The 26,951-nt window shown below is 51.5% G+C and overlaps 1 protein-coding gene across 1 annotated transcript in view; it reads right to left on the minus strand.

Moving 5' to 3' along the window:
• Pgbd5 (piggyBac transposable element derived 5) overlaps positions 1-26,951 on the minus strand; it is a 59,117-nt gene that overhangs the window by 13,247 nt on the left and 18,919 nt on the right. The window contains exons 2-3 of the mRNA XM_004640816.2: positions 5,663-6,090; positions 847-981 (exon numbers count right to left, since the gene is read on the minus strand). Coding sequence (XP_004640873.1) covers positions 847-981; positions 5,663-6,090 — 563 coding nt within the window. The remainder of the gene's footprint in view (positions 1-846; positions 982-5,662; positions 6,091-26,951) is intronic.

A 26,951-nucleotide genomic window follows, 5' to 3' on the forward strand; every position in this document is an offset into this window, starting at 1 on the left:
GGGAAGAAAACTTATTGACACAGAGGGCTACCCTTTGCCCAGGGCAGTGTTACTAATGCTGCCTGCTTCACGCTGATGCTCCAATAGAGAGAACCCTGGGTGTGCCGGCCACACAGTGATGTCTTTGGGGATGCTCAACCCACAAACCCACAAGCCCTCCCAGCCTTACATCTGTGATGCCCCAGATCTTTAGAGGCACGGCTGCTTCCGTCCTTCCCTAACTCCTCCAGAGAACATGGGCCAGCCATAGAAACAGAGGGACCCAGGGCCACCCAGAGGCACCAGCTGACAACGCTCCCTTGGCTGCCAGTAACTGATGTCCTCCAGTCAGGGGAAGAATCCTTTCCCTCACTCCATCCTGACTCCTGGCCCTACATTGGTGTACAGCATGTTCGGAGATGTAAGACTGGTGACCTACGGCTGCATGTGCGGAGCCAGGGATGGTACAGGTGATGTGACTGTGGCAAACAGCACAAGAGTGGGCCATCCGCCCTCTTGGAGGGACACAGTCAAGGGTGGAGTTCTCAGTCTCCTGGAATGCCTATAGGTCAACCATTCTTGAGTCAGGAAAGGCCATAGTGTCCACACGCAAGAGAAAGAGGCAACTGTGTGGGTATTGAACCAAGAGGGTGTAGCTGTCATCCATGGGTCTGTAGGATTGAGCCTATTTACCTGGAGGGTTGAACTGGGCAGGACAATGTGCAGGGACAGGCTGGTCACCCCTGCCTCAGGTAGAGGGAGCAGCCAGCCCTGCCTCAGTGAGCATCATTAAAGGATGAGAGAGAACTGGATCTTGGTCAACACAGCCCCAGGCCCAGGCCCTGTGGCAACTGTACCCCCAGTCACCTGCACAATGAAGCCGGTGGAGGAGCACTGCCGGACCCACAGGCTGAATTTCCGCTTTTTCCTCTTCCGAAGCTCACGTTCCGTGCATGTGGCAATGAACACAGGGTCCTCATCGATCAAGGGTTCATGTAGCACCTACAGGAAAGGAAAGCTAGAGGTTCTCAAGGGGCAGCATAGCAGGCATTCTGGTGATTATTAGTATTGGCCTAAAGTCCATACTCCCAACCCTCACATGACAGAGGGATCTGCAGAAGGGACCCTGGCCTCAGGCTGGGCATGCCCAAAAGAGGGCATCCACCCCTTCCATGATGGACAGCCCCCACACCTGAAGAGCGCTTTCTTTCACTGAGTCAACTTACACATATTTAACTTAAACCCAGATGTCACTTCTGCCCATGGGAAACAAAGGAAAAACACACGTACTTTCTTTAGCTTTGCTCTGGTGCTGGGATGGGACCCTGGCTGGTGCTTGCTAAGCTGCTGTTCCACTACTGAGATTCCCAGGCCCTTCAGGTCTGCAGCCTGCTCCTGTCTGCCCACGACTTCTCTCCAGGCTGAGAGTCCTCTAACCCCGGCTCACAGATGGCCCATTCTGCAGCTGTGCTGTGCCCCACTTCTCTCCCCTGAGTGCCCTGTATTCCTGAGATCTAGGCAGGGAAAACTTCACCTGGCTTACCTTGCTCACATGGTTGTGTGACTTATTCAATGACAAGATGATATAAAGTAAATAGAGATGGCATAGTAGGCCTGAGAGGGGTGAAAGTTTTCATTCTTCAAGCTAAGTAGTTTTAGGGCTTTCAGGTAAATGTTGGTTTATTTCATTTAAAAAAAAAAAAATTGGCACTGCTAGAGATAGAACCTAGGGTCTCGTGCAGGCCAAAGAAGCACTCCATTTCTTAGCTGCAGCCCAGCCCCTTGGGGAAATCTGAGAACATAATATATTCTCCCCTAGCCCTATTTCAAGATGAATTATAAGTTAAGGTGTATATCTGCAGTTAACTAAATTAAAAGGCATAGGTCAAAATGTAACTCTAGGAACTCTACACAATGCTCTAGGTCAGGGGCCAGCAAACTATGGCAGGGTCTGGCCTGTTGCCTGTTTTTTAAAGTAAGTTATTTATTTATTTATTTATTTATTTATTTATTTATTTATTTATTTGTTACAGGGTCTCACTACACAGTTCGGACGCATAGTGATCCTCCTGTCTCAGCCTCCCCAGCACTGGGATTATAGGTGTGCACCACCATGCCTGGTTTCAGTGACCTACATGAGTGGGGCCAGCACGGCATGTGGTACCAGGGATTGAACTTGGGTCCCTGTGCTTGCCAGAAAGGTGCTTGGACTGCTGAGCTATCTCCCCAACTCCCTGCTGCCTGTTTTTGTAAATAAAGTTTTATTGGGATATCACTACACTTGCTCATTTAAATGTATAAATATAAATGCCTGGAACTGACAAAATCCAGCAAGGACCACATATAGGCTAAAGTACTTTTTGGTCATTTACAGAAAAAACTTCCAACAAATGAATCACCTGGGAAATCTTTCTAAGTTAGGCTCTGACTCAGTGTGCTGGGGCCCTGCCTGGCAATATGTGTGTTCGCCAGGCTCCCTGGGGCTCTCAGAGCTAGGATGATCAGCACAGCATGGAGAGTGACAGACACACTGTGACCTGCAGTCCCCTAGTAACAGTACCTTGAACTCCAGTGTAAAAGGCATTGACCTGGCACTACTGGGTGGGGGAAGTTTGTTTACTGGTTTGCTCCCATTGTTTTTTCTACTCCCGGAAGCACAGGAAGCATCAAGCCCCATCCCTGTCTGTGTCTGCTTGTGAGGGTGCAGAGAAAGCTGCCTGGCTTCCCATCATCCTGGGCCCACCCACCCTTGCTCCTGGTCTCCTACTTGCTAGCTCTGCAGCAAGCGAAACATTCAAAACCCCATTTGAAGCCACTGTAGCAAAACAGGTGACCTATGTATGGGGCGAGCAGAGGGGTGGGATGGGAAGGATGCAAGGAACTGCCTGCTCCCCTCCCGCTCCCCAAGCTGTGCACCCCACAGGAAGCAACCGCCTTGCCCTCAGAGAGCCAGCAAATGCACCCCTTTCTGCTCACTATGGACACAGCATCAGCTGCATACTCATACCTATTCACACCAAAGCAAAAGGGCCAACTGGAATTACTTGTTGTCATGACCCACCTTACCCCCCTCCCCCGTTTCTGTCACTGAGTATGAATGGTCAGTACTGAGCATAGCCCAGAACAATACCTCTGACCTCCAGAATCTGTACACTAGAAAAATCTTTCTTCTCCCACATGGCAAGAGCAGAGAGCAACTCTACCCTTCAGTATCAGCTCCCAAGTCACCCTCTGCCTGTGACAGCTCACCCTGGGGAGTGACACCGGCCTGGAGATCTGGTCCTAATAAATGCTCGGCCACACTCAGCAGCTCAGGCACCCTCCCCTTTGACTCTTCCAGCTCCCACAGATCTGAAGTTGGCTCAACAGGCCTCGGTGACAGCACAGTCCTTTGTCCTCCCCTTGTCTCACATCCAGCCATAAGAGGGGTGACTGACTCCAAGTTCCCTGTCACCTCCCAGCCTGCACTGGGGCTACAGTCAGCTTCTTACAACTATACTACCAGCTCCTCCAGCCCTACCTTCCTGCTTGTGTGGTCAAGCAGTAGGTACCTATTATGGTTTGCATCTAGTTGTCCCCCCTCAAAGCCTCATGCAATCATGGGACAGGGACATCTAGAATTTGTGATTAACTCATGATCCACTGGGATTATGGGTGATCCAAGGCTGGGATTATGGGTATATGTACTTCCCCCAGCCTGGGGCAGAGAGCCTGAGTGCAATATAAGAGAGACAGAGAGACAGATTTTCTCTCTGTTGCCACTGTTGTTTCACCGCCATGAACTGGCTGCTCTCTGCCCTGTGCCGCTCTGTCTTGGAGCCAGCCAAGTATGGACCGAAACCTCCAGTAACTGTGAGCTAAACAAACCTTTCCTTCCTTCCTTTTTGGTGTCAGGTATCTGTCCCAGCAAAGAGAGAAGAGTAACTGAGACAGTACCACTGAGAGTTGTTCCTCACCCTGCTCCAAGGCCTCACCCCTGAGGCTTCTAGGTGCCCCCTACCTTGGGGCTTCACCCCCTCCTGGGTCTCCCTAACCCTGGTCATGCCCTACAGCCCTTGAGCCACACAATCTTCAACTCTCTTTCAATACTTGACATGCATTTCTCTGCTGGGATCTCACCAATCCGCAGGTTACTTTGAAGAAAATGGTAGGAAAAAATTAGCAGCAGAAATATAGACAGAAAATTACAAAAAGGCTCAGGAAGACTGCTAAACCCCCTTAGGGTGCCTATGGCCATAGCTGAGTGGGACAAGCCCAGTCCTTAGAGCTGTACAGTCTGCAGGTGCCAGGCAAGAGAGCTAAGACTGTCACTCCGCCTTGCAGAGCCAACTCAGGACGGGTACCTGATAGGCACACAGCAGACCGAAGTGTGACCATGGCTGCACCTGCCTCAATGGGGAGCCAGTAGAGTCTCCAGGCCCCTGTACACCAACCATCCAATTAGCCAGTTGCCAGATGGCAAGAGATGCCACAGAGAACCCACAGCCTTCCATGGCCGCTCCCAACCAGCAGACCCCAGGAAAGTCAGGAGGCAATCCTGATCCTTGGATTCTATCAGAACATCTCTAGTCTGGTTCATTTTCAACCTAGCAAGTTACACAGACATGGGAGGTCATCCCTGTATTCCCAGTTGCTTAGTAGGCTGAGGTCAAGTTTGAGGTCAATCTAAGCAACTTAATTAGACCCTATCTCAAAACCAAAAAGACAGAGAGAAAGAGACAGAGAGAGGGAGAGAGAGACAGAGGGAAAGAAGGAGGTTGGGGGGGCTAGGATGTAATTCAGTGGTACAGCACTTGCCTAGCATATGCAAACACCTGAGTTCCATCCCCACCATGGAAGGAAGGAAGGAAAGAAAGAAGGGGGGGAGGGAAGAAGGGAGAAAAGAAGAAAAAAAAATGTGTCCTGGCTGCAACTGGTGTTAAAAGCTTGTGACAAACAAGACCGTGTCCCCAAGCATCCTTCCTTAGGAAGATGAGTGACCCCGGTAGGGTAGTAAACACTGGGTGGCATCAGCAAACAGGAATGAAGAAGGGGATGTGAGCTTGACAGTAGGCCCTGGCATTGATTACGACTTCTGAGCTAAGGAGAAGAAGAAAGGAGCACCCCATCAGGAAAGGGCAGGCCACACACCATGGCAATCATGAAGAACCAGGACAGAAGGGCTCAGGTGGACACAAGGCAGTGGGGAAATAAGTGGACATGGTGCAGCAAGGATTCAGTGCACACTGGACATGGAAGGCTCAGGCAAAGAGCAATAAGGAGCTGAGAGGGAGCAGAACCACCACCTCCAGTGTCCACTGAGACTGTCAGAAAGGTCCCGTAACTGCAGCTCCCAAGCCTCTGGGCTGTGTGCCCAGTGTCCACAGATCCCTGGCACATGAGTAGGCTCAGTCACTGCCTTCTCCACCCAGACAGCATCCAAGAAAGCTAACTCTGGGGTCCGCCGATCTACCCACAAAGGAGACCTGCTGCGGGATGAAAGAAGGACCCTTTCAGCAAAGAGTCAAGTGCTGCCTCATCAGGGGCTCCCACCAGCTCTCTGCTCCAGGCTGGGCTCAGCCACCTGGGTTTATGCAATGGAACAATAGTGGAGGAGTCCTGATGTGACCATGGCCAGCCAGGGCAGGAGGACAACCTCGTAGTGTGACTGCAGGGGGAGGCTAGGGTGCCTCAGGAGTCTCACCTGGGTCTGGGAAGGCCGGAAGGCGGCATGGAAGCTGCCCTGCAGGGCATCCAGGAAGGGCTGCACCTTGTAGAGCCCATGTGAGGACTGGCTGGAGCGGAAGGCCACCACGTGGAAGTACTTGAGGATCTTCTCAAAGCGGGCCTGGCTCATGACCAGCGCCAGGCTGCGGTTGCTGTAGAAGCCACCGCTCCAGATGCTGAGGACCGACTCACAGTGGGAGACACTGGTGGAGATCACGTAGCCCAGGAAGGCCTTCATCTCGGCCAGTGTCACCTCTGCCCAGGCACCGTCACTGCCAAAGCGCTCCTGGAACTTCCTGGCATACATATTAGTCTGCACCACCATGTTCTTGAGGACATTGTCAGGAACAAACAGTTGGAAGAAGTCCATGGCACTGGCACTGGGGGGCATCTTTCGGGTTGGACCTGAAACCCAAAGACAGGCCAAGCTCTCACTACTGTATGCCTCGGACCCACACACAGGAGCAAGGCCCCGGCCCTGGGCCCCTGCTCCTCACCATGCCTCTGCCACTCTTGCATTCTCTCTCCCAGGAGGAGCTGGCATGCCCATCCCAGCTGGAGGTTAGGCCTGCCCCTCCTGTCCACCCTGCCCCCGTGGCCCAGGCCTCTGCCACACCACTGCACCTGGGCCGCTCCCTGACAATGCACACACAGAAGCCCTGGCATGGTACCCATGGGCACAGATCCAAAGGTGAGGATACAGGAGGGAGGGGGACACAGGCAAACATGCACTTGGTGACGGTTTGCCGGCTTTCATTTTCTGTAAATAAAATGCTTCCACCCCATGGGGCTTGATGAAGCCATTCAGGCAGGGCAGTGGTTTCTACTAAACATTCCCGACACAGCAATCTCAAATTTATTAGTGAGTAAATATGAAGGGGTTGGTTTAGATCATTTCATCAATGTGATAAAAAGCTCCACAAATTGTGACTAATGCAGCCCCTCTGAACACACTTACAATGGGCTGCATCCTGATAAGCCCACTGGGAATAGGAAATTATAAGTGGAAACATCTAACGCAGGCAACCTACCAGGCATCACTTGCTTGGAGCACAGCCCCCCATCCAGGAGGGTGGCTGCAAGCTGTGACTCACCGTCCTTTCCCACAAGACACCACACTGCTAGCCCCAGAAAAGATTCCAGGGCCAGGGAGATGGCTCAGTAGAATAAGTGCTTGCCTAGCAAGCAGAAGAGCCTGAGTTCAATCCCTGGTTCTGCCAAAAAAAGAAAAAAGAAAAGACTCCAAACCCGTTCCTGGCATGGATTTTACCAAAATATTACTGCTTTTACACCATTATAAGGCAGAGAAATCCTAACTGAACCGTTAAGCTGGGGACCGTGTTTGTATATATTAAGAGCTATGGCTTGCAATCCTCCATAAGGTAGGCTGAGTGAACGCAGACTGGAGATAAGCTTTGCTTCCCGATGCCAATTTTTAGTAAAAGCTATGTACCTTCTTTAGAATTGTCATCGCTGCTTGCCCTAGCCTTCCTTTGCTGCTGATTTGGACAGTCTGAAGCAAGGGCTTTTTGTTTTCGTTTTACAGCAAACTAAGATAACGTAAACAAGCCAGTGTGGGTTTTGGAGTCAGGTGGACAGATCTGCACTCTTAACACCCAGGATTTACTTCCAGCTGGCTGTACAATCTTACCTAAATTTCTTAATATTTCCCCAGAACTAGCTTTTCCATTTTGAGCCTAGAAATATAGTTTGAAAGGAGCTAAGGAAGAATAAAACAAACACAGCCACACCCATGGTGTGGTCCATCAGAGGGGAGACACCTTAGGCCTGACCAGTGACCCTCAGATGTCACCTGCAGAGATCTGTCATGAGTGGAGGACTTTCCAAAGGCAAACTCCACGGCCCTCAGTTTACAGAACTGAAGTCAGGTGGAGGAGCAGAGCTGCCACCAGTGTCACCAACCTCATTTGGAAAGGTGGCCAGATGACAGGCCAGGAGGACCAAAGGGCCTGCGTCCACACCTGCCCACTCTATTTCAGCAGAGCCTCAAAGCCCTCTGAAGAAGCCATAAAGTTTCTCAGCAGGGGTACTGCACAGGGAGGGAGATCAGCTTCTAAGTGCAATATTACATGAAGTGGGATGGGATTTTCTTTCCTAAATTTATGTTTAAAGTAATTCTGGCCACTTCACGACTAAGCTATGTGGCAAACCCTGGCCTGGCCAAAGGCTTCATGAGAAAACTGGGAGGGGATTGGCATCCACTTCTCTGTTCAGCTTTGACTTTGACCTCTCTCCTTGGCCTTTCACCCTGTACTAACTCTCCTAACACACTGCCAGGAAAAGAGGAAAGGAGGGAGGAATGGGAGCAGGGAGGGAGGTGGGGAAATGCAAGGGAGAGGGGGAGGGAGAGAGGGAGGGAGGGAAAGAAGGAAGGAAGAAGAAGGGAAGGGGAAGGGAAGGGGAAGGAAAGGGGAAGGGAAGGGGAAGAGAAGGGGAAGGGGAAGGGGAAGGGGAAGCGAAGGGAAAGGAAGGAAAGAAGGGAAGGGAAGGAGAAGGGGAGGGAAGGGAAGGGAAGGGAAGGGAAGGGAAGGGAAGGGAAGGGACGGGACGGGACGGGACGGGACGGGACGGGACGGGACGGGACGGGACGGGACGGGACGGGACAGGACAGGACAGGACGCAAGCAAGCTCCCATACACAGCCACCGAATGACACAGCCCTACAGAAAGGGGAGGGTATCCCAGCCACACCCACCTATGCAGCCCTTTCCTGTGTCTGTCCCTGACACCTCACTCTCCCAAGTTGTACCACTACCTCTGCCTGGGGACAAAAACAGGTCCCCATGGTCTTTCTCACCAATCAGCTACCTGAAATGACTCACAGCCACAAAAGTAAAGCTCAATATAAGAATACAAGCCAGGCCCAGGCACCCCGTTTTAAACACTGTAGGATCCCCCAGACCCCTGGAGCAAGTGACATGGTCTTTGTCAGGCACTCAGGGGCCTTGAAGCCTGATCCTCCACCCACCCCACCACCCTCCCTACAGGGATGTGGCCCGCTACTTATGGCTCCTCCACCCCTCCCGACCTAGCTGCCCCTAGCATGGGCCCTGGTCCCAGGTGCTTTATTTCAGTGGGAGCCTGCCTCCACCACCCACCTCTGGCCCTGGTTCAGTGTGAAAGTGGAAGCCAACGCTGCATGCCATGCATATCCACACTGGTATCTGGTTTGCAATGGCGAAGATGGACAGAGGGCAAGACAGTGCCACAGCCCTCGGGGATGAGTTTGGTATGAAGACCCAGGTCAATGTGCAGCAGCCCGCCACACCTGGGGACACACCAGCACCTGTGTGCTGGACGGAGAGCTCTGAGGGGCACTAGGAAGTGAGCACAAGCCGTTTGCCTCTGGCCACAGGACGCCATAGAGGATGGAAGGGGCCTGGAGTGGGTAGGGGTGATCCGCGAATGCTTCTCCTCACAGAGAGCAGGATGAGGGAGGGTTTCAGGCAAGCTTGGAGGCACCTCTGGCCCCTCCCTTCCAAACTGAGAATCTCTTGGCCCTTCGTGGCCACCTATGTCCTCTCTCCCTCCCTGGGAGCCACACTGCAGGCCGTGTGACCCTAGGTGGACCTCGTGACCTCTCAGCAGCTCAGCGCCCTTATCCACTGAATAGCACTGAAGACTCCCAGAGGGCAGGTCAGTGACTCTGCAGACAGCAGGCCAGTCAGTGAGGGCCAGGCCACTCCCTTCATGGGACGGCCCCAGACGAGGAGGCCTACGGGGCATTCCCACAGGTGGAGCTGGGTCCTTCCTCACCCCACTGCAAAGACAGAACAGCTCTGCACACGCCCCTGAACTGCAGCCTTTAGATATGCAGCCTCTCTCAGAGGTGAGAAGGGCATTCTGAATGAACTGATATTTTTGCAATAAACTTCCAACATTTTCATGACACAGATGAGGATCAGTTAGTATTTTTGATATATAACTTCCATTTTATTGTACCTTTTCCAGAAACTATTTTAAACGAAGAGTTTAATATAATGGAATTGTTTATCTCCAGGCTAAATCAAACAAGTACAAAAATAAACCAGAAGATCCTGCATCAGCACAAAATTTCTTATTTTGAGGTAGAAAAAACCAAGGCCACCCCTCCACAGTACCCACATAGGGCTAGCACCCAAATGTCACCTGTCATGCCCTCCCCCACTCCCCATCCTTCTCAGGATAGCCCAGACCACCAGCCTCAAGACCCCCCAATGCCTCAGGGTGCCTCTGGGCCTTCAGGTCTCACAGGAGCCAGGCTCTGGGGACAGCAATGCCTTCCTGCTCCTGCCACTCCAGGAGAACCTGCCTGTGTCACAGCGGCTCAAACCTCTGACTGGCACCAGGAGATCCCATTCTGGCCCTGAACCCCATTGTGGGAAAGTCCCCCAGCAGATCCACAGACGTACAACTGCACATGTGTGGGCTGCAACTGCTCCACGTACACAGCTCTTCACAATCCTCACTCGGTGGAGGAGGGAGGCCAGGTCTGAGGGGTCCCAAGATTATAGACAGAGCCCCAGAGAGTCTGCAAAGATGGCTAGAAGACCTTCTCAAAGCTGCCAGAGAGGCCACAAGCTCTGACAACTGAGGAGCTGATAAGGGCAGCTAGAAGCTGCTGAGGGCGGCAGCATGGTGGGCCAGGGGCTGCCACACAGACCTACACTTTTTCAGTCACAATTCCCCCAAACTGAGCAAAAGAGCCCTGTGCTGATCATTGACTATTTCCACAAAAGGATAATCCAGGAACGGCCAGCGCCCCTGCATCGAATGTGATGCAGGCTGCAGCAGTTGTCACCTTCAGCCAAGCTAATCACCCATTCTCTTGAATGCTTGTCCTCCCCCAAGGCTCACGCTGGATGAGCCTCTGGCTTCTTGGTCAGCACCAGGGGTGCAGGATTTGGCCACTTACCGGCAAATGCTTCCAACTTCCTTCCTAGCTTAACCTCTTCATCAAAACCAAGTGACCTGACTGTGCAGGACCAGTGTAGGACAGGAGCCCACATGTGTGTCCTGGAGGCTGTCCTGATACCCAGGTTAAGGACCACCCTCCTCTGAGTAAATAGTAGAGGTTATTTCACATGTGACGGACCTGAGGGTCATGGGGCATCCTTCCTACATACACGTGACATGTCCCCACAGCACAGCACAGGGGACACATTTAAGGACACTCATTTGTAAACCATTTTCCACACAATGCATGTACTTGGGTAAGAGATGGCATCCTCCCGTGAAGCTTAAGATTTCACTCCTGTGTGATGGCCAATCCCAGCACCTGCCACCTGCAAATGACCTGCTCAAAAACATTTCTCGGAGGTGTTCTGTTGGGTGAGGTGGCCCTGACCATCTCCATGAGCTCTAGCAGTGAACAGTCAGCAGATAGAGTCACCACTGTCCTCCCCAAGATGAATATCACATGCTGGGCCAGCACTACAACTGGGACCCTCCACATGGACCCCTCCTGCGGTAGGCTCCACCTTCACTTCAGTGGCATCCAGCATTGTAGTTCACAGGAACAACAAATTCTTTGGACTCTGTCAGTAAACAGGGATTGGGCCATACTGTCTGTTTAGATGGAGTGAACGGCTTTCCCTCTGACCAGATCCAGGATTAAAGTGAACAGCAGGACAACACAGGAAGGTTTATGATCATCATGTCCAGCACAGGGCATCAGAGCAAACCCAAAGCCAGGCTATAGAAGAGCAAACTACTATAGATAAAAAGCATCACCATGGCCAGACTCCACGCAGCAGAAGACTAAAGTCCAGGAGGTGACAGGGCTGCTCTGTGACAGTCTCTGTGAGCTTGATAATCCCTGCTGCCCAGGAGACAGCCCAACTGCTATGGCCTAACCACGCCCATACATTCCACCCTCAACCAAGATTACCTATTAAGACTCACAAAATTCACTTTTCCTGAATACTAGGTTGAAATACAGTGCAAGAATGTCCGTGGACTGAGAGATGGAGTTACCCACAGCTGGAGTCAGGAGGGACAGGGGCTGGGTTCTGCCCAGCTCTCCACCATCTATCTAAACCCCACAGAAGACAGCCGTGAGAAAATAGTGGCCTCACCCTATCCCAACACCACCTGGATGCTCTGTTTCTCACATGGGCTGGGTTACAAGCCTCCATCAGGCATGGGGCGGAAAAAGTATTTCCCATTTCTGTGGAGGACCCCAGAGGAGCACAGTGGTGAGGAGACTGGCCCATTTCACAGTGACTGGTCTGGATGGGCCACCCAGACCCTCAGCTACTGTCTTCCACAACTCCGCCCACTTAGCTCTGACCCTAATCAAAACAGTCCACCCCACTTTCTACCCCTCTGGGATGTGGGTTCTTTCTTGGGCTCCTTCCCTAGACTGTCCTCCTCACATGAATGGGCTCCAGCTAAAGCCAATGATGTTCCCACAACTGTTCCCTGAACCACCCTGATCTTCCTTCTGGAACATACAGCAAAGAAAGAGGCCACACACTGGATATGCCTGTGTAGACAGGACGATGGCCATTTAAGGGATCTTTTGCACCTCTTCATGGTGCAAGCCAGTTTAATTCCCAGCAGCCCCCTTGAGCAGTGCTGGGAGGCCATGCAGACAGCAAGGCTCAGTGAGAACTTGCTCAGGACCACGAAGCTAAGGAATGAGGACCTAGCATCCACCTGTATCTCATCCCACCTGCACAGGAAAAGCCCCGGTGCTGGGGTCCACCTGGCCTTGCGGTTGCTTCTGGTCTTCCATGCGTGCATGATGCTCTCACTACAAGGATGACTGAGAAGTAATCCAAGTTCTGGGAGGAGAAGGAGATGTTGAACCCAACCAATTGGATAGACACAGACTTGGGATCTGTCTCGGTGACTAAAAGAAATTCTTAGAAGGAACTGTATGCTGCCGAGGGAAACAGCTCCTCCTCAGGGCAACCTGGAATGACACAAGTGGCAGAGACCCAAGGGTGCCAATGTGCAAAGAGTAAATCCTAAATATCTGCAGAGGAAGTATGTATGGAGCTGTCATTTATGGTAAATCTCCATGGAGAGGCTAAGGGGCAGAGGTAAAAACATAGTCTTCTTCGTTTCTGATTGTTTCCTTGGAATTTGGAAGTGTGTGGCCTCCAGAAGGCACTTGCCAGACATGGGGCGAGGGAGAGAGAGGATATGGGTGGATAGGTGGGTGGACGGATGGATAACGAAATGAAATGAAGATTACAATCTCCAGGACTGAAGGGGGTCAGCTGCACCCTGCTGTTCAAGGTCAAGGACACTAAGGTGCTCATAAGAGAAGGGCAACACAATGGGGCAGAGTCCCTGCTGTGGGGCAAGGTCTGGGGCCAAGGCCTATGGGCATGGGATGGGCAAGACAAGGTTCTCACAGTAAGCAGGGGGTGCGCATGGTGAGTACAGACAGCTCTGCCTCGGCCTGGGCCCCACAGTCCTCAAGAACCTAGACTTATGCCTTTGTCCTATGTTCCAATGAGCTTCAACACAATCACAGGGACACACAGAGCAGGCTAGGGGGGGTGGTAAAATATGGGGAGTTTTGTGAGCCCATCTTAGCTTTTAAAAATAACACTAGGACACCAAAGCAGCAAACAGACAACCTGCACTGACTTCTGGCAGATCTTGGGCAGGGCCCAGAGAATGAGTCTCTGGAGAAGCCAGAGCTATTCAAGGTCCTAGACCAAAGAGTCTGGCACCTTTCACCCCAAACAAAGGGCAAGTCACAGCCCAGCATGAATCCAACTGCAGACATGGAAGAGCAGGCCTGAAGATATCCACCAGGCCTAAAACACTGCTGAGAAAGTGGTACCCTGTGGCGGTCTCTCTTGCTTTTTCCTGGTGTCTACATGCCCTGGGACAGAGGCGAGGGCTGTTGTACAGTTGAGAGCTCAGAGGCAGTAGGAGAGCACACAGGCATGGTCTCAGGCTGTGATCACATCCATGGACCCTTAATACCCACGGCACTGGCCCCACTGCAGCACAGCTGGTCTCAGAAAAGCAAAGGCAGACCACAGCTGCTTTGTTCCTAGAGCTAATTATATCCCTGCAATTCCTGAGTTACCACCCACACCCAGCTGGAAGGGAGAAAGGAGGAAAGGAGATAATGAGGGAAGCTTCTTCGAGTAGAGCACACCATCTCTATACATTGCCGTGAGTACTGATGACAGCATGATAAGCCATCCCAGCCCAGGGGAGGGGGCTTCTATGGACAGGAAGCCTGCTCCATCTCTGTGCAGAGGTCAGTATCCTCTAAATGTTTTCCAATAGTATGACAGTAAGAAGGTCCTCAAGGCAGCACCCATGAGAATAGCTCACCACGGCCCAGGCATTTCCAGTGTGCTGTGAGACCAGGAGGGAGCGGGCCAGCAGCGCTGCATGGAGGCTACCCAGGCAGCATGACACCAGGTGGGGAGCACGGCTCCTGGGACATTCTAGCTGTCTTTCCTATTAGAGGAAGTTGGCAGGGAAGGCCAACTACAAAACACACATGCATAAAACCATGTTTGATCTTCATGCACAAAGACAAAATCTACCATGAGCAATCAAAAGGGAAGGCCCCTGGAGATGCAGAACACTACAAACTGTCTTACCCACATAAGCATGCTTTCTTTCCTGCCACCACCCACTTATGCTCTTAGATTTCACAGTGAGCTGTTCTGGGAGAGGCTCCTGCAGACACGCCAGGAGCCACCTCCCCAAGGAGCCCTTCCAACCCCACCAGGTACAGCAAGGAAGGCCGCAGCTGTGCCCTGCACTCACCCTACCCTGCTCCTCCTCCTCAGAGTGCCACTCTGCTAACACAATGCTGGATGCCTGGTGGTGGAGGTAGAGGCGTTTGCTCTGCTCATCCCTCAGAGCCAAGGCATTCATCTGCCAGACAGAAGCTGATCAGCACAATGACACATGAGTCCCTTGTGTGGGGATCTTCCCTACAGCCAGTGAGGAGCCAGTGGTGATGTCCCAGGGCCCTGCAGGTGGCCTCCTTCCTGAGCCTCCTCCCTAGACAGCCTTTCTCTGGTGCATCCCCTTCCCAGCTGCCCCACACTCAAAGTGCAACTCTGCCAAGATGCTGACCAAGAGTAAAGGACAGGACAAAGCCTCAGGTATGGCCCTCTCCAAGGGTTTTCATTTTTAATAAAGTCTTGATGAACAGCAAAGATTTTAACTTCCTAAACCACTCGAGGGGTGGAATGAGAGCAGAGCGGCTTCTAGGTTACATGAAGCTGAGCATGGGGCTGCGATTGTGGATCTGGGTTCTCGACAGACGCCTACAGAAACATCGATCGTTCAGCGTGTTTCTAAAGCAATTCTGCAGGAGCTCCCCATATGCCCTCCCCTAGCCCACATTCACCTCCCCTTGGATGAACGAAACAAGGCTTCACATCTCTCTGTGGGTCAGGCATCACGCCCTGACCAGAGATAGCAACTGGCCCCACTCATGGCTCAGCCATTAAGTCAGCAGCTGCCGGTGTATAATTCAGAGTCCCAAGTGGGACCAGGAAAGGTGCCACAAGGCTGAGAAATGCCTGCCCTGGCTGATGGCAAAAGGGAGGTGGGGAGCAGAACCAATTCCTCTCAATGGGGCAGGGCAAGCAGAACATTGTTTCTTCCTCGAAATATTTGAGTGTGCTTGAAAGGTCAACCTTAGTGTTACTCAGAGCTCAAGAAACATACCATTTCTGTGGAAGAATAAACAGGTACAAAGTTTCTAGAGTGGGATTCAACCCTGGACAGAAGCGTTCCTAAGGTTGAAGCTATGCTAACGAAATAAGAGACGCATGTGTGTTGTATGACAGACAACAGGGTGACTCAATAACATGGCCCCATGGGGGGAGCGGACAACGTCTGGGACGTCCAAGCTACAGAACCAACTCTACATCAAGAATGCTGTCAAGCAACATGGAAGATTTTTAAATTTTTCGTGAGAACATATTTACAAAGTGGCAGAGTACCATAATACCAACAGAATGATACAAACTACAATTTTAAACAGTATGCTTATGAAATCAAAAGGGTCAAAGGCTGTACGGCTAAGGGCTAGCCACAACCATCTTTGTGTGGTAGGGTTGCTAGGGACTTCAGCTGGTTATTTACTTATACAATGTGGGTTTTGGAAATAATCCATACCTAACTACATAGTCTTTATAGACAGACAAACACCAGCAAGTGGATTTTGCTCGCACGTGCGGGGCTGGGATGGAGCCCACGGCTCGCCCACTCTCAGCACGCATTCTACCACTGCTGCACCTGAGTCATACGAATGGAATTTTCCAGGAAAGGGTACAGCAGTGCTGATACTCTAACCATGCCTCTAGGTAAAGCATCGGTTTAATCTGTAAAACCAGAGCAGGACTGGGGAGTTTCTCTCCTCCCCTCCCTTATGGCCAAAGTGCCACAGCATCAAACTTCACCCCCCACCTAAGAGCCACAGGAGAGAAGCACAGGGGCAGAGCCCAAGCCCGGGCCCCTTCTGGATCCTGGGGCCCGCAGCTGCCAGCCTTTCCATGAAGGTTAAATCTCTTCATAGACTTCCAAAGGCTTCCAGGCCCTCTCTCCTTGGGACTCCCTCCCCTGACCTAAGGCTCCAAGATAAAAAGCAGACATGCAAACACACCCAGACTCGGGGAGACTAAATGCAGCAAAGGCCTCGGGTGATGCATTTTTCATAAGGCTGAAAAACGAAAAGAATCTCAGAAATGTTCATGTGGCAGTGAAATATATGTGTGCACTTTCCACTGGTTATAAATAGTCCTCTTGTAATTGAGGGCATTGTTTGTCCAGCCAGGAAGGAAAAACAGCTGTTAGCAGATGTTGGCAAAATGCAAGCAAAAGGTCCTGTGGGAGGCCTATGTATACCAATGTGGGGTGGGCAAGAGCCAGAGATGCCATCAAGTCCCCCCATCTCCCACTTAGCTCTGAGTTTATCCCACACCCAGAATGCAAGCTGAGACTTCCACATGGTTACTTCAGGTGTACAAAGAAAGATAAATAACTCTCCATCCTCCTGATCCGTAATGCAAATAAGTAGATGGTCAGGCTGGATTTGAATTTTCAAAGACCAGAGGTCATATGCATTTTCTCTCCTTCTGTATTAAAAAAAAAAAAAAAAGGAAGAGCCTCACAGTGAAACAGCAACACCCCAGGAGCACACTTACAGAGCTGTACTTGCTCCCCAAACCTCCCCAGGGTCAGCTGTTGTTGAGCACTTCCACAGACCACTTCTCTCTACATCCTCCATTCTCTCCCTTGACCAAGATGGCCGCAGCAGCAGAGCCTGGCACCTGCGGCCCCAAGTAAATGGCTCCTTGTCTGCTGTGTAGCCCCAGTACCTGCCTGGGTCCCCTTTGTGGAGTGAATGAGGACCATCGGAACACACTCAGGAAATGCTGGCTGCTCTCAAGATTCCCCATGCTCTGAGTCCACAGTGAACACAGCAAACAGACCCTTTCACGCCAGCAGCTTCATCTGCATGTGGGAAGCTACAGCATGGCCCCTGAATGGCTGGATGGCCCAACCCTCAGCACAGCACCCCCTGGGGTGTCACTGCAGAATTCTCATTCCAACTCCAAGGGCTCTGTACACAAACACATGGTTAGAGCGTGGGCTCTGGGCCCAAGGTATGTGGGTTGGGTGAGCACAGGAGGCCCAAATGGATGAGACTCAGGGCTCAAGTCTGACGAGCTGAGAAACACCATGCAAATGACTCACTTTCCTTCTTTAGAACAGTGAATAAGAATATATTTGGCTCTGTATTATTCAACTTTCCCATTGGTGGGATGCAATGCCCAACACAACTTAAAAGAGGAAAGGTTTAATTTGGCTCGTGTTTCAGGGTGTTATGGTGGAAGGACATGCAGAGCAAAGATGCTTACCTCAAGGTGGCCAGGAAGCAGAGAGCAAAGGGAAGAAACACGGAGGGAGGTAAACCCTCTAAAGCTGCACCACCAGTGACCCACTCTTCCAATCAGGCCCTACGTAGCAGCACAGTCGGCTAGGAACTGATTCATTCATTGATAAGTGTAGCACCCCACAATCCAATCATCTTCCAAAATCTCCATCGCCGAACACTTGAGACTTTCAGAGAACATTCTAGATCTAAGTTCTACCAGGCCCCTTCTGGCTCCTTAAGCAAATACAATTGTTTTTGCAGCCAAGTAGCAGACCCTCCATTCACTGCTGCTGCTTCTGCTGTAAGAAGGAAAAGATGCTCCACAGCTCAAAAGTTACAGTTGTAGGACTAAGGCAGCCTACGTATTTGGCATGACCTTGGCGCAGACATGTTCAGTGAATAGGGCTGCATTTGTGGCTGGCAAGCAAGCAAGGGCTTTCTCCAGCAGGAACACTGAAAAGGGCAGCAGCCCCCAGCATGCACAGATCTAAATTCACAGGCACAAAGGGCTGGGTCTCGAGCTCCTTATAGTGAACACGAGGGGAGTGATGGGCTACTAGGATGACTCTACCCCAATTGCAATGTCACATGCTCCTGGATTTGTGGAATGTGAGAAACCTTGAAAGAACTGGCAGTGCAGGTCCTACAAAGTCACGCACACGAATACTTCACGTGGTGGTGATGAGGGTAGTGGAGACGCCCTGAGCCCAGGGCTGCAGAGCCTGGCTAAGCCAGTACTGCCTGTGAGCAAAGCTGCAGAGCTGGCACAAGTGCCAGGCCGAGTACTCTGCACAGTCTACGAAGACCTCTGTGTATGAAGAGTCATATTGCAGTTACACAGGTCTGGCTCCTTGATGAGGCACAGGCCCCAAGAAGCCATTGTTTCCCCACCTAGAAAATAAAGTCCTGAGCTCAAAGAGAAGTTGTGGGAAGAAAACAAAATATTGGGCATAAAGAAGAGCATAGCATCTGGCTCACATGGAACTTGGCATAAGCTCTGGCTATTATCATGGTCAGGGCCATCTGCCAAAGCACTAGCACTCAGCATGTGCCACACATGTATTTGGCCAATACACCAAAGCTCTTCCTTAAAGCCTGCTGAGGGTGCACCTCTTGCTTCATTCTGAGTCTGCAGAACAGGACACAACAGTTACAGACACCAGTAGTAAAACACATGCCCCATGCACCCGATCTCCTTCTGGCTAGTTGTCCAAGTCCACACAGAGCGAGCTCAGCAAGAGAGAACATCATGCATTAACAAGCACCAAGTTTTCACTTCTGCAATCAAAAGTGGGACAAAGTATCTAGGGATGCTGTTCATGGGCCCCCAGCCACCACCGCATGAGAGGTAGCACTGGACTGCCTCTGCAGCATCCACGGTCTTTGGGGATTACAGTGAAAAGTCACTGGGCAGCTCTTTCACAAACAGGCCTTGCTGTCGAGGGGACACAAGTACAAAGGAGATAAAAGCAGCCTTCCCTGTTGCCTACCTCTCCTCTCTCTACATTCAGAACTTCCCTATGCCTTGTGGTCTCTTCCTGTATTTCAAGAACAGACTTCCCAAGTGAGTCTTGGGAAGGGAAAGAAAGGTATGGATGCAGCCTGGACCTGGGAAGCTGAGGCTTGTCTTGGTGCTACGTGATACTCCACAGTAAGTGGCTACTTCTCCATGTGCAGATCAAACACCAGATCCATGTGACCTAGCAAAGACAAATGGTCCATGAAAGCTCTTGTTCTGTGTGGTCACAGGCCCTGGCACAAAGGCCTCCCACCACTCTCAGCATAGCCAACACCTCCAACAACCAACCACTTTCTCAACAACCTTAGGAACAGTGCTGGCACTACCTTGTTGCATGAGTCATCAAAGAGCGCAGCTGCCACTCAGGTTCCAGGGTCACAGAAGATGGGGGTGCCTTGTGACTGCAACTTCAGCCACCCTCAGAGACCCTTCCCTGGTCACACAGCCATGCCAAGAACCAGAGGCCCTGAAAGAACTCATCACTAAGCACTGCACTCTGGTGACCTTTGAGGCCCACCTGATCCAGTACTAGATCCTGGAAGGTCCATTGGGGGCAGGCGCTCACTCTACAGCACCCACTACCCACTCCATCACTGCCTGCAGAACACCTGCCCTACCAGGCTTCACAGCAGCAACTAAGCGAGATTCTAGCAGCTGCAAACAGGCCTTCTCATTCTACACCACTTCTGGCACCTCAGTTCTGGTGACGCCAAAGCCCACTCCTGCGGCTCTGGGGGATGTTTGCCATCCTCCAACCTACCCCACTGTCCAGTGTCACTCCACGGCCCCTGCATGACTACACCAGGACACCCCTGCATGCTTCCTCCCACCCTCCACACACTGGTTCCCACTGCACACCCTTGGCCAGCCCTGGAGTTACTTGCTCTCTCTGCTTGCTTGTGAAGGCCTGCCGCATCCCCCCATGTGTCACACAAAGCCAGAGTCCCCGCGGCAGGTCTGCCAGAGGGTTGGGGGCTGTCCTGTGAGCTCTGTCCAGCCCTACATCCCCCTGAGATTTTATTATCTCCACATCATAGATGAAGCAAACTGAAGCCAGAGATCTCCAGCCTCCCCGTTATCTGGACTTGAACCAGGAAATCTGGTTCCAGAACCTCTGTGCTTAATCACTACCCTTACCATGGTGATTGGTAAATTATGGAGTGAGCATTAACCACTGCATGGGGTGGGGCAGGTTGACAGAGCAGAGGCTACAAGGGTCTCTACTGCAGCCCCAGAGGCAAAGCCAGTCAAATGCTTGTGGGGTATTTGACCACCCGACAGGAGGCTACTACACAGGGGTGCCTGACACTTTGAAAGCAAACAATGCTGAATAGCCTTCATCCTTAACTGCAGGATGGAGAACAGAGCTCCACTCAGAAGATAAAGCTGGGTGACTTAATTACACAGGGGAATTAACCTCCTTCCACTTCCTACTTCAGATGCTAGCTTAGCTTACCTGGTAGGCTCAAGAAGCTCTGCCTCCCTGTACAGACTGGTGGATCAGTGTTCTCCTGGCTGAACCTGCACCACCATATCTGTGTTGTCCCTCTGGACAGGGTTCACAGGGCTGGACTTGGACCACACTGTCCCTGTGCAGTCCCTCTCGACAGGGCTCACTCAGCCCGACCTACACTTCAGGAGCCCCCCAAGGTCTGATCCTTCATGATGGAAATAGTCACCTACTCCCTCTCTTTTAGGATAAGATTCACCACTTGGCCCTCCTCATTTTCTGTGCTGACATGAAGAATACCTTGCCCTCTCCTGCTGCCCCACATCCTCTTTGCCAAGCAGCTAAGATGCAAAAACACACCTAGCAGAGGGAAACCAAGCACAATGGTGCCCATGCATGCACCAACCTCTGCTTGGGGACCCCAAACAGCGTACACGGCACTGTCTGTCACAGTGCTGTCAAGTGGAAGCGAGCTCAAGTGGGATCAAGGTAAGAGCAGCTGGAGTATCCCAGGAGAGCAAAGGCCAGATCAACCCAGCAGCAGGAGGGAAGTGCAGGATGGAGCCCTGGGCCTGTAATCACCAAGGTCGGAAGTGCCAGGGGGTGGGCACCTGCTGGCGAGTGCTCAGGAGAGCCCTCGCAGAGTGCTTTACAGTTTATAAACCTCTGTCGCAGTCTCTTGCCACTCACACCCAGAGTCTCTGAAATTCCTAGCATTTTACTCACACTATAGATATAGAAATTGAAGGCCTAGTGAGGGCAAGGAACCTGCCAGGATCAGTTCACATCTTCTGTCTCCAAGCCTGTTCCTTGAGAGGCTGGGGGCACAGTGAGCCACAGCCAAATCCTAACAGTACAGACCAACAGACAGGCTCCCTGGATGTCCCTGGGGAAGGGCACAGAGCTCCTGCCTGGTTCTAGAACAACTTCTGCTTGGGTGGCCACTGTGAGCTGGCATTCCTCACTCAGCCTCAGAACCCCAGGTAGGCAGCTCACACTAGCTGGGGCCAGACCCTCTGCCAGCCTGGTCTCCTTACTGAGCAGGTACCCTCGCGGGTTGGCCAGTCTGTCGCAGGACACCTGGCAGAGCAGGACAAGACAAACATCTTTGTCAATGCAGTCTGTGTCCTCAGCTGACCAGGGTGGATACCTCACTACGTGAGCAGAGAGCCCTCACAGCCAGGGTCTGGAGCTGCCTCCTGCAATCTCTGCCTTTCAGGTCCTGCAGCTGGACACCCAGGATAAGGCAATAGCAGCCCTTCCCACCCCTCCCTCTCATTTCACACCTCTCCCTTCCTCCCAAGGAGGCCTACATGTGACTGCTGCGCCTGGGCTGCGCAGGGCTAGTGTGCCCCCTCCCATTTCCGGATCTACCTTCTACAAAGCTTGCAAAACCTGCTCATGAAACTTAATATTGCTCTCATTTTCAAAGACTGAAGACTCTAGGTTGGGGTGTGTGGCTCAACGGTGACCTCTTACCTGGCATGGCACCTATGTTGCTTTTCCAGCCCTCCAAAAAAGAAAAATAGTTGCTCCTCCCTCTGGATTCTGTAGCACTTTGCATCACTCTCACAAGTTTAATGACTAACTGTGAACTACCCTGACATACTCTGATGCTGTAAGCTGTCATTTCCCCCATCCATTCTGGTGACCTACACTGTCACTTTCCGTTGAAGCTCCCCTAGGCCAACCAGAACCAACCTAGACCACACATGCCTAGTGTTCCCTAAGGAATCACCCTGTGGTTGTTGAAGGTGTTAATACTTTTCCACCTGAGTTTTCAAACTATTGTATTTCTGAATGGTGTCCTGGACCAAAGATGAAATCCTAATGAAGGAATTTCAGGAACATCCACTAGCAGGCCCTTCCCAGTTTGCAGGAAAAGTCTTGTGAGCTCCATATCCATCTCTTGAGCAGGACAGGGCTGAGGGGTCTCACTAATGGCAGGTAGGGCAGGTTCTGGCTTTTACATTTGGGACATATGGAACTGGCTCATTCATCCATGCTGTGTTCATTTAGGGTATCAGCCAGCCAGGTCTGTGCAGAATTATGTTAACCCAGTACTTTTCATCTCTGGACCAGGGCAATCCTAGCAAACCAGGATGGTGCATGCTGGTCACCCCAGGGTGAGAGATGATGTGTGTCAGTGTGAGGGCACTTTAAGCATCAGGCTGACCATTTACAGGACGTCAGCTCTTATCACCACTGGCTGAAGTCTGGCTGGGAGCATCCACCAGTGGCTCTGTGCATCTCATCATTTCTTGAGACTTATAAGGCTCACATGTGAGAGGTCAGAGATGGATTATGAGAGCAGTGTGCTTTCAAAGGTGCCCAAACTCTGAGTGCCCAGCCTGATCTCCACCCTGCTGTCAGCAGGTTTCGCTAGCTTGCACCTCTACTGCCCAATTTCCAACAAAACCCATCCCAGGAAACACACCCTGTGCTGAGGCCTTGTGAACAGAGGTGTTATGAGCTGACAAGGTAAGCAAAGAAGGGACAGGGGCCGGTGTGGTGAGAAGCCAAAACTAAGATGGGCTGCTCAGGCTCTGCCACCTCTGTGACTGGGAGCAAGCCATGAGGTGGGAACCTCAGAAGGCTCAAGCACGGGCATAAAGCAAGCTGGTCTGCAGTCCAGATATGACTCTCGACTGCTCTGGGGCATACTCTTTGGAAGGAGAGAGCAGGGAAACTGTAGAATTGCTGGGTCATACGCATCAGCCATATGGTGCAACGATTACCAATGAATATCATGTTAAGGAAAACAAGGCACCAGCCCAGCAGATCTCAACTATATGGAGTGGAAGGCAGGGGCAGGGATGGATTCTGAGGGCTGCATCTGAAATGGCTTACTGGGTGGGCACAGTGTAAGGACTGAGATAGACAGTGCAGGGATCTGGACAGAACCCCTGACAGCTCAAATGTTGGCTGAAACAGCAGTGGGCATTCTTGGCAAGACATGCCCCAACAGACTCCCATCTGATGAGCCCCATCCCACGCTGGCCTCCTATGGGACACCAACATATGTGGCCTTGGCCTCCCTCAACTCGGCACATACTGGAAGTGGTTTCATGGCCCACAGTGATGAATAATGCAACAGAAGTGTGGAAGTAGCTCATCCAAGGCCACTCAGGTAGAGGGGCAGGACCAGCAACCCAGAACTGTGGGACTCTCACAGATACTTTGCTGGCCTCACTGGAGTTGTCCACCTGAGAAACAGGCATTGCTATGACTGCAGGAAAAGTATTCCCGAGTCTGTAACACAACCTGGAGACCAGGTGCTTGATTAAGAATGAGCTTCTGTGCCCACCTCCCTTCCTCCTTTTGGTGCCTACCACTGCTCTAAAAAGCTGTTTCAGAAATCCTAGCACTGGCCCAGGGCTGCAGGTCCCTAGTGAGGGGTCCATCTTTAAGAAAGTATGTTTTCAGTCATCAAACTGAACTCTGCTTTTAGCAATGTCAACAATTACAACCGCTGTCTTTTATCTTCCTGGTCAGCTCAGCATGCAAATGGAAGAGATCATTTGCTCTTGTATACACACTCACACCCAGGAAGGGAGCTATGACGGCAACCTCACATCCCCAGCACTTCAGGGCCTCGGTGACATCCTCCCAGCTCGCTCTGTCCTTGTCTGCTGAATCACAGTGTTTGCTGGCTATGAAGCCCTGACTTTGAATTGAGAGACAGATGCTTGGTAATTATAAGGTTTCCATTCTACAGCAGGGGACTGGCAAGTAATTGCCTTGTTTTCTAAGGGAGAATGTTAAGCAGCATTTTAAAGAGCCAGGCCAACAGCTTTTGGTGACAGGAAAAATGAAATAGGTCTTTAGAATACCTATCTCCTTCTTGAACCAAAGGATCTGAGAAAGGGAATCACAACTGAGATTCAACACAAGTGGCAACAGGAGGAGGAAGGTTGGCACGACGGCCACACCTGTGTCAGCTCTGTGGCACCCTTCTCTATAAACATTACATCATTTGACAGAAACAAGTGGAGTCTCTTCTCAATGAACTGTCCGATAACTACCATAGTTACACACAAACTCCTTTGCTCACTGGCATTTTGTTTTTATTCTCTAAATCGTTCAGGTCATCCCTTGTTCTCTTTCTTGGAGGTGGCTCACTGACACTTCTTGATTTGGTGAGAAATCTTTACATAATCACACATTATCTCTTCAAAAAGGGTTACAAATATAGCCCCAATCTCAAACATGACATCTTGTCCAGCTTTAGACAATGTATGCAAGGCAGGGTGGAGCCTTTGGACAAGATGGCCGGGCTAAGAGGATGTGTTCCACCTCACTGTAGGCCTTTTCTCCTCAAGGGCACGTACAACCAAGGGGAGCTCAAGGTCCTGACCTGGCAGCTCTACACCAAGACCAAGATTGGCTCCACTACCTGTCCTCTGTGAAAGAGGTACCCACTACCCTGTCTTCAGAGAGATTTTAGAGCATAGAGCTTTTTATGTTTTAATAAATCTTGCAGTCTAGCAGATAAAAGGTTATAATGTAGAGTATCACTTATATACAATTTTAAACTTTCTAAATTGTGAGCAGAGACAGACAAGAGATGTGCCATAAAACTGTTCCTGTTTCTACACGGCCTGACTTATAACCTCATTTCCAAGATCCATTATTTCTGAGCCAACAATAAATTAGGTTCCCTGAGAGCACCTTTCTCCCATGACCCTGATTCAATTCTGTACAAAAGAGTCAGTGCAGCTCAGATTTAGAATTAGAACAAAGGACAAAACATGGTCCCAAAGGCCTGAGGACTTAAGGGAGGCATTGTTAACTTCCCCTGTGGTACGCTCACTCGGAAGCAGGAGATCCAAGGTGGCCCTCAGGTCAGGCATCTGGATCAAGTGCCAGACAAGGAAGAGCCCCCTTGCTTCTATCCAGCACCTGCCCAGGACCTGCAGGAGAGTAGCTGGCTGCCAGGCTCACAGTTCTCAGTCCCAGCACCAGCAGCTTCGTGGGTCACCATCCAACAATAATCCCCAACTGCTTCCTGGGGCCCATCGCAGGCCTGACATTGTGTCCTGGAAGACTCTGGCAGACTGGTAAGGAGTAGTCCAAGGCCTTGCCACAGCTGGACCAACCAGAAGAACAGTTATGCGGAGGAAGGGGGCAGCTAGGGAGCCCATGCTCTGACTCACCACACAGGAGAGCACCTGTGAGCCACCAGGCCTCCGCTCTGTTGTCCAACACCACAGACAGGACTGTGGGTGGCATTGTCTGTCCTGAGCCCAGCAGCCCTGCCAGCCTGTGTCAGCCTCCTTGCTCAATGGGCGGGCAGCCACTGCAGGGCTGAGAAAGGATGCAGGCAATAGCACCCACACACTAATGTACTTCAGACCACTGACTCAGGGTCTCCAATGTGGGGCAAGACAGGTACCCCAGAGTGCACATCCTCTGCCCAAGGAGGGTGTGTGGATTTCCAGCAAGGCTGAGACAGGCCATGAGGCCCTGGCAGAGTCTGAGGAAAGACAGCCTGACTGCCTGCTCACAGATACACCCCATCATCTGTTAAGACACAGCTCCCAGGGACAGGCTGCAGGTCAAGTTGAAGGTCTTCTGGGAGGCCCTGGCCAAGCCTGAGCCCCTAGAAGAAAAACTGGCCGAGCCCCTAGGACAGGCTCTGTCTGCTGACTCTTTCCTGGGCCTGTCTGAGCCTGTTGCCCGGAGAAACCTGGAGGACACTCAGGGAGCTTCCCTCAGGCTCCACATTTCCTGAGGCTTCGTGGAAAACTGCAGCAATGTCAAACCCTTGGGGAGTCTGAAACTGCAGCATTTTCATCACAAAAATGTGTACACTCACACGAACTTCCCATATCATCTGAGAGCTCCTGGGACTCCCCGGATCTGATCCGAGGACCTACAAGAATTCATGGTCCTGAGGAGCTGCAGGAGAAAAGAGGGCTTCTTACCCCTCAGGCTAAGGGCACAGCACCCAGGTGCTGAGGTTCCAGGAAGGCCCATGATTTTCACGTCCTACAGACAGTTTTACTGACTCCATAATGTAAAGGGGGGGGCGGGGCTTGAAAAGACCAAGTAATAAATGTACAAGTACACTCTATAAATTTTAGCTCTGAGCCTGCTGTACTGGAGATCTGGAATGTTCCCCCAAGGCCTGTGTGTTAAAGGCTTAACCCTTAGCCTGTGGCACCACTGGGAGCTGGTAGCCCTTCAGGAGTAGGGGCCTATGGGAGGGAGGGAGGTCGGTCAGTGGGGGGCTCACTCTGAGGGGACCTGGGAGCCCTGGCCTTCCTTCCCTTCCTTCCCAGCTACAATGAGGATACACCCTGCTATGATACTTTGCCTCACATCCCTGGACAATGGAGCCAACAACAGACTAAAATCTCTGGAACTGGGAGGCAGAACAAAGCTTTCATTCTTTTTTTTTTTTTTTTTTTT

This window comes from Octodon degus, unplaced genomic scaffold, assembly GCF_000260255.1.
Source record: "Octodon degus isolate 3935 unplaced genomic scaffold, OctDeg1.0 scaffold00127, whole genome shotgun sequence".
NCBI classification, from domain to species: Eukaryota; Metazoa; Chordata; class Mammalia; order Rodentia; family Octodontidae; genus Octodon; species Octodon degus.